Genomic DNA, 12,952 nt, shown 5'->3' with positions numbered 1-12,952 from the left:
AGAAAAATTATAATATCTGCAAGTGTAATCATATCACTAAAGAAATTCTCCAAATATCACGATAATTGAAGTTTGAAAATAAAAAACTCATTATATGTAATAAAAATATTTTTGTCTATGTCGAAATGTAGTAAATAGAACGTTTTCGATTTCGGAATCAGCGTAAATGTCCAACATTCTCTCAGCAGCTGAAAAGTATTTACGAATGCCTTTAGTAACAACTGATAGTTTGATGGATACCTCACCGAGTCCCATATTGTAAAAATGGTATTTATGTTTTAAGGCTAAAAAGGAAAGTTTCTCATTTCTACTTTTCAAATAGTTGTAGTAAACGTTATGATAAAACTTTAGATATATTTACTGCTGCGTAATTTCATTTTAAGCCTCGTAGCTAGATCTTTAAAACAAAAAAAAAATGTATTAGACTAGTGATTTATTAATAACACATACAAAAATAATTTTTTATTCTAGTACAGGAAACACGCAACTGATAGAGATCTTTTTAAAAATAAAATTTTATTTTTTCTATTAAAATACCTGAATATTTACTTTAACAACTGAATTCTTTTTACATTATATTTACTGATATCCGAATTTCTTTAAATAAGAGAATTTATCGACAAAGTTTTGAATCACATCTAGTAAAATCATTTCTTGGAAAATGTAAATATAATATAAACAACTAGACGGCCGAAATAGAGAATAAAATGTATATTTCACTCCAGAAATTTTATTTAAAAGCACAAAAATATATATTTTATGATACAAAATATCTTTATTTTTAACTTACATTAATTTAGAACCGATATTTTTTCTTATCAGCATTTAAGTGTGCTTTACAGCTTGATAAATTCAAAGACATAAATTCAGCATTTTTTATTTTATGCTGTTTTTCAAATTATTATTAAACTATGGTATCGCTTAATAATCTAAAATGCGGACATTTTATTTAAAGTTTATCTTTAATGTTTTAAGACGTTAAGAAAAATTAGATCACATAATCTTTTAAAAATCTCCTGCTAAAGGTATTTTGAATAAATAACAACAATTAATTAATTAGCACATGCTTAATTTGAAATCAATTACATATAAATGCACAAAATAAATGGTATTTACTTTATACCGTTAATTTATAAATTATATCAAAACTGATATAAAAAATGCAGATTGCATGCCTAAACAACGTAGAGAAAAATTCCGATGAATCCTATTCAAAATCCCAGTGAACTCATCAATGAACTGATCAATGATCCTTTTCCATCGGTTCATTGTTCGGTTCTTTGATCAGTTCATTGAGTATCATTAATTTAATTTTAATTTCTGTGCGGTAGAGAAAGACAACTCTCAGTTTCTCTCTAATTTCAATCGAACGACATTTCATTTTGCTTAATTTAGTTATCCCCAGGCTATCATATATGTTAGATTTTCTTTGTATATGGATCTACTTTTTACAATCCTTTGGTTCCCCCATCCAAGACTCAGGATCCAATGATATTCTAAATAACAGGAACAATTACACTTGCTATGAAATTTTGACATCACTTAAAATGACTCCGGATAATTACATGTGGAGCGCAAAAAGACACTCCAACACATCAGTTTAGTTTAATTAAGTTATATTAACGCTTGTTTCTAAAGCAACATTAGGACTTTTTGGGACAGCCCCCGTAATTTTGAACTGTGGTCAGAAGACGATAACGACACATGAGCTGGCACCCCTCCTCTTAAAGCTTCCACACCATACCAGCTGGAGGACGTTTGGTCCCGAGGGATTTAACGTGCACCGTACCCGCTAACACGACGGTTATTCGGTGGAATCGGGTCTCTAACTTGAAACCCTCCGGTTCAGAAGCCGAGACATTACCACCAGGCCACCGCGGCCCTTCCAACAAATCAAATAACTACAATAAACCAGGATCAATTTTAAAGATATTTATTATTTGGTCCAGAAACAGATAGAATACAAACAGTTTGAATAGTTACTTTTCCTTTTGAACTTTTGGTGCTTAGTAAATACCAAATTTCTTAACTAGGAGGTATCAATACTCAATCTAGAAGAAAGCCATGAAGCTTCAGATATGCTGCTTTAAAGATGCTGCCAAAATTTTAAATATTCCTTGGCTACTGTCTTTATTAAACGGAATTATTTGAATTGCTTCGTCAAGCTTGAAATTCTTTTCACAGAATTTTTTTTTTTGCTGAAGTCCACATGTTCAGGATCTTTAGTGACTCCCCAAGGACATCTTTAATGGACAAATTTCATTCTTCTTTCATTCAGAAAATTCATTGAAGGATGTTGTTGCGTGCTTTAATGCCTTTCGTGTTCACAAAAGAAGTCATAGTATTAAAAAAAAAGAGAGAGATGAAAAGAAAGAAATGCATAGATATTTATGACTAGATTTCTGCGGCTTGATGGAGAAAAGGACATTGCAAATATGTAGCTTTAGATTTGAAAGGAATGTGATGACCTCACGCAACAAATGACTCAATATCGTACCATATCGAAGAAGAAAGTAAAAATTTTCAACTGCATTTTTTGATGTTTCTATAGGCAGAAAACTAGTTTAAATTAAACTTGGTTTCTTATAATATCGAATGGAATAAGGAACATAGCTAATTTTTATTAAGCCATATATCACCACAAAACTCAATTATTCTTGAATCTTCCATACATAAAAATGGTACTGCTTTTTCATACCTTTAATAAAATAAAATGTCGATAAAGCTCTAAAGCATTGCGATTAGTTAATTAGCTATTAATAAATCTTTTTATGGACACTAATACTAAAAGTACTCTAATAGGTACTCTAGAGAAATTACTCCCGCAGCAAATTCTTTTTGAATTTAACCTAAACATAATTCACAGGCTAAATTAGAAGAAAATAATCTATGAAAACTTCAAATTGTAAAATAATGAATCGTTTTAAAAATGCTGCAAATTTTTTTCAACATACCAGAATTACTCTTGTAAATCTTATCATTAAATTTTGATATCTTTGATATTCTATTTTATCATCAATCTAAACTGGCGCCTTATGTTTATATCAAGCATAACTCTCTTTAAAGTTATCGCAACAAGTTTGATGAATTGTTTTGTTATTTTATAATCTAGTGATCAAAATATGGGGGCACTATTAAAATAACATTACACTGTCTTAACGTCCTCATAAAATTGTTATGATGACGTTTGACCCTTAATACATTGAATCTAAATTGAATCTTTGGAATTAAAATTTTCTAACCAAATCAAAATGTACTTAAAAGTGTTTGATAATTTTTTTTTATTTTAAAAATTCACTAAATTAATTTAAACATATGACAACATAAAATTGCATATTATGAATAAAGAAAGAATCATTGGAATAATATATATTTCTTATAAAAGTCTTAGCAATTTATATATATAGCCTCCTTTATATAATTGTTTAAAATTTTGAAAGAATGTTTATAAAAATGCATATAATATGCAACTGCAACAGATTCCATAACCTCTGTGAAACTGTAAATGAATGATAAAGAAAACATTTTAAAAGTTCATTAAGAGCAAAACTCGACCGAACTGCTGACGTTCCATCCACCCCTTGCATCACTCTGGCCCTCCTTTTCCAAAAATAACTCATCGTTTCGTGAGCTTTAATAGTTTAACTGCGTTTGGAAAAATATCTCCTGGTTTCGAGGAATGGGTAGTCATCAAATACAAAGTTCGGCACGCAAACTTCACATTCTGGGGCCAAAAAAACTTTGTTTCCGAAGCAGTCGAAGCGAATAAGTCGGTATACTCCTTACAACTCCCATGTCGTTAGCACCTGGAACCACTGATGAGCGTATTTTGGAATGTTCGCGCCTGAGAAGGCTTTACACGAGAGTACTAAAAGTAGGCACGTGTGGAATATTATTAAATCTGGAAAGTTTGATTTCTTAATCAAAAAAATATGTCTTCAAACACATCGAAACACAATCCAGCAATAGGTCTTAAGAAACATTCAACTTAAACTATATCTTTTTATTTATAGCTACTTCTATATACTAGTAGTAATCTATTTGAACTAATCTATTGCCTGACGAAAAAAGACAGTTAATTGAATAATATATCACTCATATACTTATACTGATCATCTTAAGGTAAAGTGTTTGCATTATAAATTTAAAATGAAGTTGTTACAAGTGAACTACGTTTCCTTACCACTATAATTCCCTTAATTCAATTTTGACTACAGTAATGAGATAGTATAAACTGATTTATTCTTTCTTAAAGTAAAAGAAATTTCCTTCCGAAATAAATTTGCGAATATTTTTATTAGATTGCAACCTTATTATCTCTATATTAAGAAAAAGTGAAACTCTAATTTAATCAATCAAATTAAGTTCAGGAAAAATCCAAAGTGACAATATTTTGTGTAATGATAATTCAATTGTAATAAATCTTTCGTCTTCGTGTGATTTTTAAGAAGGAAGGATTTGATGACTGAAAATTGTTTTTACTATTCAGATTTATATAAAAGTCAAGAAATTCAATTGTAATAAATCTTTCGTCTTCGTGAGTTTCTTAAGAAGGAAGGATTTGATGACTGAAAATTGTTTTTACTATTCAGATTTATATAAAAGTCAAGAAATACGATCCTGAAGACAGCAAAATTTGCTAGTTAATTTTCCAAATAATTAATCTTAATATGCTCTGAAATGAAACGTTAAAATTAAAAACTGGTGGGATATGACGGAATGCTCTTTTATACATAACTTTTGTCCTTTAAATTTAATCGATTAACGCACAGCTTAACCGGCTCAATACATGTATTTTAATGGGTACAAATCTTGATCAGACATCTTTCTAAATATTAACATCCAACTTTTAAAATTTCATTAATTATTCTAATAGTATATGTATCGTTGGTGCATTCTCGAATGAATCTTATTCTCATAAAAATATAATTATTAAGAAGGGAAAAGAAGATTTTTAACTAAATTCTCAGAGTTCTAGTTGAAATTTACAATATATTTAAATACCTTGAATGATTAAAAACAAATTGTCATCTAATTTATATGGAATCAGAATTGATGTTATTTAGATAAGTGAAACGATTAAATTAATTTTTTTTTATCTCTAGGCATTTTTACTATGTGCATACACTTTCAGAGAAAATAAATTTTTTGCCTGTTAATTCCACATAAATAATATTTAGTTCAATGCAGATTTTTTCGATGCTGCGTGAATCACCTGCGACTCACATTTTTCTCCCTAGTTAGAAATCCTTTTTTTTTTTTGCACTAGGATTAAAATATTTCGTTTCTTTTATAGTTAAAAAATAGCAATGAAGGAGGACAATACTTTATTGAGGGTCCGAATCATATCTAGGAGTCGCGGCAGCAAGCTTATTAATTAATTTTACAATTAATAGCAAAATTCATTTTTCTCAAATTACTGATAACAATCTATTAATACAAAAGCATGCATTTCAGTGTATTGTTCATTTTGTACTATTAGGATAGTATTATCAGATTTTAAAATACAAATCTTAATTGTCGCATTTCAAAAATTAATTTTATTGAAAGAATTTACTTATTAGTTATTAATAGACTTTTTGACTGAGCTACAGGAATTTATAATGACCTCAAATCTGATGGTAAATAAAATATCTACCAACAGAAAAAATGAATAAATCTTCATTTATTCACATATTTAAATTCTATTTCATCTTCTACTCATTCAGGAAAGATAAACCAAGCACATTTTAACTCAATTTCTTGACAGGCAATTTACAGTTCAGCAGCGATATCACCTATCGTCTTTTGTACCGACAGAGCACCCGAAAATCCTCAAAGTTTGCTGACACAACTTTTTTTTTGGTCTACCGACAACGCCAGGCGACCTTCCAACGTCAACGACACGGTGAGAGGACAATTTTGGGGACTTGGCATTGCACCCAATTTGCCAAGTTCATCGCTTATTTCTAAGTATTGGGAAAGACACTTTTTATGGCACTCGGCTTCTGTTATCAACAAGTGGATACATGTGTTAGAAGCATGTCTTAGCCTATAAGATATTGTAAATGAGTCTGCTTTTTTTTAACTAATCATATTTTTATTGAATAAGCATTCAAGATAAATAATTGATAAAGATTTGTTTTATCCTCAAGCCAACTAGTGCCAGATTATTTGTTTTATTTCATACTTTAGAGACAAGTTAATTTGCCAGAGTTAATGGTTATATTTAATTTCAATGAAATCTCTTAGGCATTATTTTATGTCCATGGTTCCATCAACAAATAGTTTTTAAGCAACAAATTGACATACACATCAAAGCTCTGTTATTTAATAGCCTCATATACGTTCAATGCAATGCGTACATGAACCTTTCTAATTGTGATCAGTGCAATCACAATTAAAAAGCAATTGTCAGGCTCATATATTTTATAATTTTCACGGTTTTTAATTTCCGTTTTTCTATTCATCAAGCAAATTACACAGATGTCAAACAAAATCATTCTTTCTTAATTTTCAACTGTGGAAGAAAATTAAACGATTAAATACTTGACGAAGCAATGAAAAAGTTTTAAATTTCAGGATAACAATCTATCTATTATTGAAAATTAGGCGAAAAAAACATCTTTAAAAATTTGACAAAATTCCGGAAACTTTTGCAATACTATGAAATTGGCATAAACAAAATAAGAATGTTTTCAATTTTGAGAAGGTAAAAAAAGAAAATCACTTTATGCAGTAGTAGTTTCGGGTATTATCGCGGAAAAATAAGATTTCGTTTAACATTTAATTAATTAAAATTTTTAAAAATTCGCTCAAAGATACACATTTTTGCAATCCAAAATATAAATGTGTCAAATTTAGTAGCTTTAACTCGAAGAAGTATGATGTATATAATTCACAGTACATTTAAGATGCATCAACTCATTAGCATATGGTGCAGATACGATCTCGACTTCGAGACAAAAATGCTCCATATTCGAAAACAAAATTCTATAAGAAATTTACCGTATATATAGATGTGAACGAGTCAAATATGGAATGTTGCACATGAAATTTCTTTAAAACGACAAATTTGAGCAAAATGCTCTATCGCCAATGACGCGACAAACGTTTCAAAAAAGGATGCTACCTCAAATTTTGTACTCATCATATAACCGTGACTTAAAATACTTTCATGTTACTTCAAAATAGCACAGTAGTTTTGTTAATCTACAATAAGCTTACTACCGATTGCGTGTTTGAAAGATCAATTTTCAAACTTGCGATTTACTGAATAAGAAAGTAAACCCTACAATTAAACAACTGAGGTCCATATTCTACTAAGGTTAAATCATTTTCACAGGTAGCAAATTTCAATTTACTGTTTTCACTGATGATCATTTTCCAAATACTATTCATAAATTCTCGGATACTAGAATTGTTTACACAACACAAAGCAAAAATTGCAATCATTTTACAAAGGAGTGCGAGAAAAAGTCAATAAATAATGGAAAGAATTCCCTAGTTAAGAAAGCTTCTTAAAAGAATCTATCTACATCTTCATTACTGGGAGTAAAATGGAAAATCTTTATAGATCTAATCTGAGACAATATTACTTCACTTATTCTATCTTTAATTGTTCTAAAATTTTCACTTTTCCACTTATGTCTTTTCTCTTTTAAAATTTGGTTTGAAATCATTCCTGCTAGAACCAATATGAATACAGATAGTAGATATCTCTATTACTAATTATATATATAAATTATATAAAAGAAATGATTACATGTAATTAAATATAAAACATATAATCATACATCACATAGAATATCATTACATTAGGAAAGTTCTATTAATTAGGTTTATAGACCGTACACAAAAAAGCAATTCTTTTACGTTTTCATTAATAATATTCTATAATTTGATAAACAAATGTTGGGAAATATGCTAGATTTCATCATTGAAGAAAGAATGAAATAAAATTATCAGCATTTTATTAAAATAAGGAATCAATCATTAATTGTAAAATAATGGATGAACTTTTGTTTATACTACTCATTTTTTTTTTCAATTTTACTTTCAATTTATTGGCAACAAAGCCCTTTCAAAAGAATAACTCTATAAGTTCGATTTATTGGAAACAAAGCTCTTTCATAAGAATAACTCTAAAAGTTCTCCTCATGCCATAAAAAGAAGTCCAAATTTTGAAAACTATTCTATGAAAATTGGAGAAGTAAATATTTGCTCAGTCTCCCTTTGAGAAGAATGTGCAAACATGAAAACGAACACTTTTCAGTCAAAATTTTCAATTCACTCCTGATGAAATTTGTTTTTACACATACATTTTGAACATGAGCAGAGAAATTTCAAAATAAATGTCAAATGCAATAGATCCTTTATATTTATGTTGTAAATATTCAAATTTAAAATTGTTCTGTAACATGTAACTATCAATATTTTTATGTATGTATGCATAAAGAATGAATGGTCTGACAGTCTTCATACATCAAAGGCGAAGTTTTTGAGGGGGAAAATTATTTTTGCAATATATTCAGAGACAGTTTGCGTCTCGCAACTGTTTATGCAATATCAATATTTGTTTACTTTTAATATCGTTTGTCTGAGTTTATCAGAGGAGGCAAAACATAAATTTCATATCAAAATTTTGTTCAAATAAAATGCAAATTTTTAGTAAAATATTCCCTTTCTTAAAATTATAAAGTTATTTAGAGACATAAAATAATTTATATTTTTTTTATAAAGCGTAGACTTTGGTTACAAATTTCTGATAATACTATAATGTCGATAGGAAATGGTTACTTATTATCAGCAAATTAATTTAATTAAATAAGTTTCAAGATATATCAGTTACGTTAACAAATAGTTTCAAAGAAACATGGATGCTATTTTGGGATGATCATGTACACTGAAAAGTGATCAATTGATGACACCTTAGTTATCAACTCCTCTCCAAACTTTCACACCACAGCAACAGAAGATTTTTTTTTATCCTGGACTTCAATTTTTAAATGCTTTAGGTCCAAATACTGTCATTTTCAAAAATAGTTTTTGTCTCAAAATCGAGATCTTGCCACCAAGTCACTTCTGCTCCAAAAGCAATTTCACGAGATACTTTGGAACAAAACCTCATGTTCATTTTTTCTTTTAATAATTAAAGGATAGTTACGAATCAAGAAATTAATTCAAAAAAGTTTATCAAAAACTCTTTTAGTAAATTTTTACATTGTATAGATATTATAAATTTCTTTTACTGAAATATCTCCTATTTAGGAATTATAGAAGTATCGATACAATCTCAAGAGATGTTTCTCCAACCCTTTGTTCCAATGAGATTTTGTAATCCATTATTCATCTTCCATTAATTTAAAATCTACGACTAAAATTTTATTTTTCTTCATTTTGAAGGATTTTGATACGTAATCAAATGTTCTGTTTTTAGTCTCAATCCCTTTCTGTTTTTCCTTCTCTTCTTTTAAACGGTGACGATCTATAAATGTCATGAACTTCATTGTTATATCAATTTATCAAAGGTGTGGATTTTTAAGATGAAATGAAAGACTTAAAAAGATATTCATAAGGTATATACTTTGAATTGGATTAGAAAGATCTTTTAACATGCAATCTTATCTTTCAAAAAAGTGCTTTTTCTATGACAGGTTTTTTTTAACAGTTTATCTGCAAACCATGGACGCAACTGGAATAAAACTTAGAATTTCACAATTTATATTCAACTGTAACTGTGATTGAGTAATTTAACCTTTTAGACATATACATACATTTCGCAAACGTATAGAAATAAATGAAATCGAATGCATTTTTTGAATATTTCTCCTTGTTCTGAATACCATATCCAAATAACCTCATTTTAAATTACAATGCTTCTAAATGCATTACCTTTTTATTTTGAAATCTCAAATAAGAAGAATAAATTGGGTTAGTTAAATATTAGGAGAATCTGCTCATAGCATGTGAAATCGCGATTTATCTGCCTTGAGGTCACTTGGAAAGGTTTTAAAATAGCTCTTTTTGTATTTTTTGTAAGTTTTTCAGATGCATTTACAATTGCATTATTATGATTGCTGAAGAATATTGCGATCAAATATAAAACGCAATATTTTTAATTCGGAGGTTGCTATAGAGACGAATTTACAGGAACAAGTCATCTGTAGAAAGAGATGTAACTTGAATCAAACTAGCCAATATATTAATTATTGATTAATTTTAATAATTATCAACATTTAATTATTGAACATTTCAAAATTCTTCTTTGCATTGCGTATTACAATATCAGGTTATTTCTTGTTAAAAGATAAGAATTTGCATACACTATAATTGTAGATTATAATTTTGTTTAATTTTGTAACGTTTTTTATAATATTCTGTTTATTTTTGGAAAAAAAATCAGAAAAATTCCCAAAGAAAGGATATTTTCAGTATTTGTGAATCTATTGTGTGATTTTCATTATAAAAAGAATTTTTTTTTTCAGATTTATTAACAATTAATCCAACACACTTTATTTAAAACATCTCACGAAAGCGCTACAAGAAGCATATCAAATTATTGTGTTAGATAATTGAAATAAAGAAACATTTAATTTATTATATATTTTCCAGATAAGTTACTTTATTGTTTGTTATACCTTCATTTATTGTTCTTTTAACTAATTTTAAACTTTTACTTATAAAATGTGAATTCATTAAATTGCAGATTTAAGTATACTAATGCTCATTATGATTCGTTTAGTAAACTAGCCAATGTAAATTCGCATTTCAATCTACATTTTCAGCTTAGTCAATATTTGATAACTAATGTAACATTTTTTTTTTATTTTAGTAACTGTCTGAACGTATATAATTTTAATTATGTTTTGTGACTCATAATCGCGTGGTAATTTGCATACAATCTTTTTAAATAAATATTCACTGTTTATAAATACTGAAATAACTAAGTGAACGTAATGGAACTGAGAGAATACCGATTAATTATATTTTAAAATGTTAAAATTAAATTTAATATTATTTAATTCATAAAAACAATATTTTTACAATTTTCTTTATTTGACAAATCAGCCAATAACATCTTTTTATAAGACTTTTCAGCAGCCCACCTGAAGCCAGAGCTCTTAGGCAACTGCCTAATCTTAAAGCCCGCCATTTTGAATCTGATAAACACACAAGAAAAGAAAATAATAATATAATTTATTTTTCAGTCTTGTTACCAATGAGAAACAGAAAAATGCTTTTAAGTTTGCCTTCATCTTTCCCAAACGATTTTTTTTTCACATGCAAAATAATGCAGGCAAAGTAAAGACACATTTTGTTAAACTTTGATAGTAACATATAGATTCGTAAATTTTATGCTAATAAAAACTGATCTCCTATCTTAAACAATAATTTACTACTTGCCTTGTATGAAAATGGGAATTATTTAATGCAAGAATTGCGAATGCATGATTAAACAATGTACAAAAACTTCTTAAGAAGAATCGTGCTACGTCACAGAATTATTAATGCCACTTTCAAGGATTTGGAATATTCAAAATAAAAATATGAGTTCCAATGCAAGTTCATGTAATTTCCAAATTTAGTATATACGATCAAAATTTACAAAATATTTTAAGCATACTGTTTTATTCAAAAGTTTCTTTACTTTTCTAATCTGAACAATATTTAATTAAATGCAAATTAAGTAAATAAACATTAGATATATAAACAATGTCACCTATATGCATTAATTTTATAAATTAAATTTTATTCGACTAAAATACAAATTTAAGTAAATAAAAAATAGATATTTAACATCATTTTGTAATTGATATGGTTTCAATTCAAAATTGATTTGAATCACCCGTTAAAATTAAGTTGTATATATACCAATTATAAGAGAAGACGAAAAAAATTAAATATTATCCGCCGCCTTTTGATTAATAAAAGCGTCAAATTATATTTACAAAATAGGAGAGAAATTCAAAATCTGAATTCGCTCGAAAATCTATAAAAACTGATTTCTTTATTTCTGTGATTATATGTATCACCGACAAAAATGAAAAAAAAATATTTTTTAATTTCATTCGACAAAAATTCCATCATTTTAATATAGTAAAAATATCCTTAAATATTTCTAATTTTCTGTATTTCAATCAACTGGAAAAAAATATATATGTATTATATATTAAAAAATAATTGATAGTTATCCAATATTATTTCCCAGAATGATTGCCCAAGTTTCACCCTACGCGTGCAGAATCGCGTTAACTGCCGATCGATGAGAATTCTTTTAAATCAGAAATAAACTCCGAAAATTTTTTCTTACCTTCAGCATTGATGACGAAACTCGTCGAAGACAGAATGATCCACAGCAACGCGAAAATCACTGTCTTAAATTTACAAGGTCCAATATTCCGAGAGCCGAGTGTCAACATCTTCCACATTCCACCGATTCCAAAACAAACTCGGAAAAAATCTTCTCTCCCACTTCAAAAAAATCCAAACAAACTCTTATAATTGTCACAGCAGACACCACTCTCCTCTCATTCCAGTGCCCACAATTCTACTCTTCAAAGAATGGCAACACCTGATGACAACAACAATAAAAGAAAGAATCGTTCGTTAAAAAACAAATCCGACCGGGCCGGCAGGCAGCAAGAGCAGCTGAAAAGTTTTGTAGCAGCTGATGGTTGGTTGGGTTGCCTCGAAGTTCTAAATGGGCAGAAAAGACCCGCGATGTAGAGTGGCCCGATGCCGACTGAACACGATCCGGCAACCTTGGTGAGAGAAAGATCTTGGTGAATCCTCCACCTCACGGTAGATGTCGCTGTAAGACGGTGGATTTGAGTTTCGTTGCGGCCGAACGCGGAAGTTTGAGTTGAGCGAAGTGATGCTACACCTCCCCCTCCACTCTCTTCCTTCGGATTAAGGTATGGATGAAGAGAGGGAGGGAGGAGAGTGGAAGGATTTGATCCATTGGACTTGT

At 28.8% G+C, this 12,952-nt stretch overlaps 1 protein-coding gene across 2 annotated transcripts in view; it reads right to left on the bottom strand.

The window, feature by feature from the left end:
- The window catches only part of LOC129980966 (B-cell receptor CD22-like), a 679,794-nt gene extending 667,062 nt beyond the window's left edge, over nucleotides 1–12,732 (bottom strand). For both annotated transcript variants that reach the window (XM_056091523.1, XM_056091513.1), the window contains exon 1: nucleotides 12,293–12,732. In XM_056091523.1, the coding sequence (XP_055947498.1) occupies nucleotides 12,293–12,410 (118 nt within the window). In that variant the 5' untranslated portion in view covers nucleotides 12,411–12,732. The remainder of the gene's footprint in view (nucleotides 1–12,292) is intronic.
- Between the last annotated feature and the right edge of the window lie 220 nt (nucleotides 12,733–12,952).

The sequence above is a fragment of the Argiope bruennichi genome, chromosome 1 (genome assembly GCF_947563725.1).
Source record: "Argiope bruennichi chromosome 1, qqArgBrue1.1, whole genome shotgun sequence".
In the NCBI taxonomy this organism is placed as follows: domain Eukaryota; kingdom Metazoa; phylum Arthropoda; class Arachnida; order Araneae; family Araneidae; genus Argiope; species Argiope bruennichi.
This window is presented reverse-complemented; position numbering and strand designations above follow the sequence as displayed.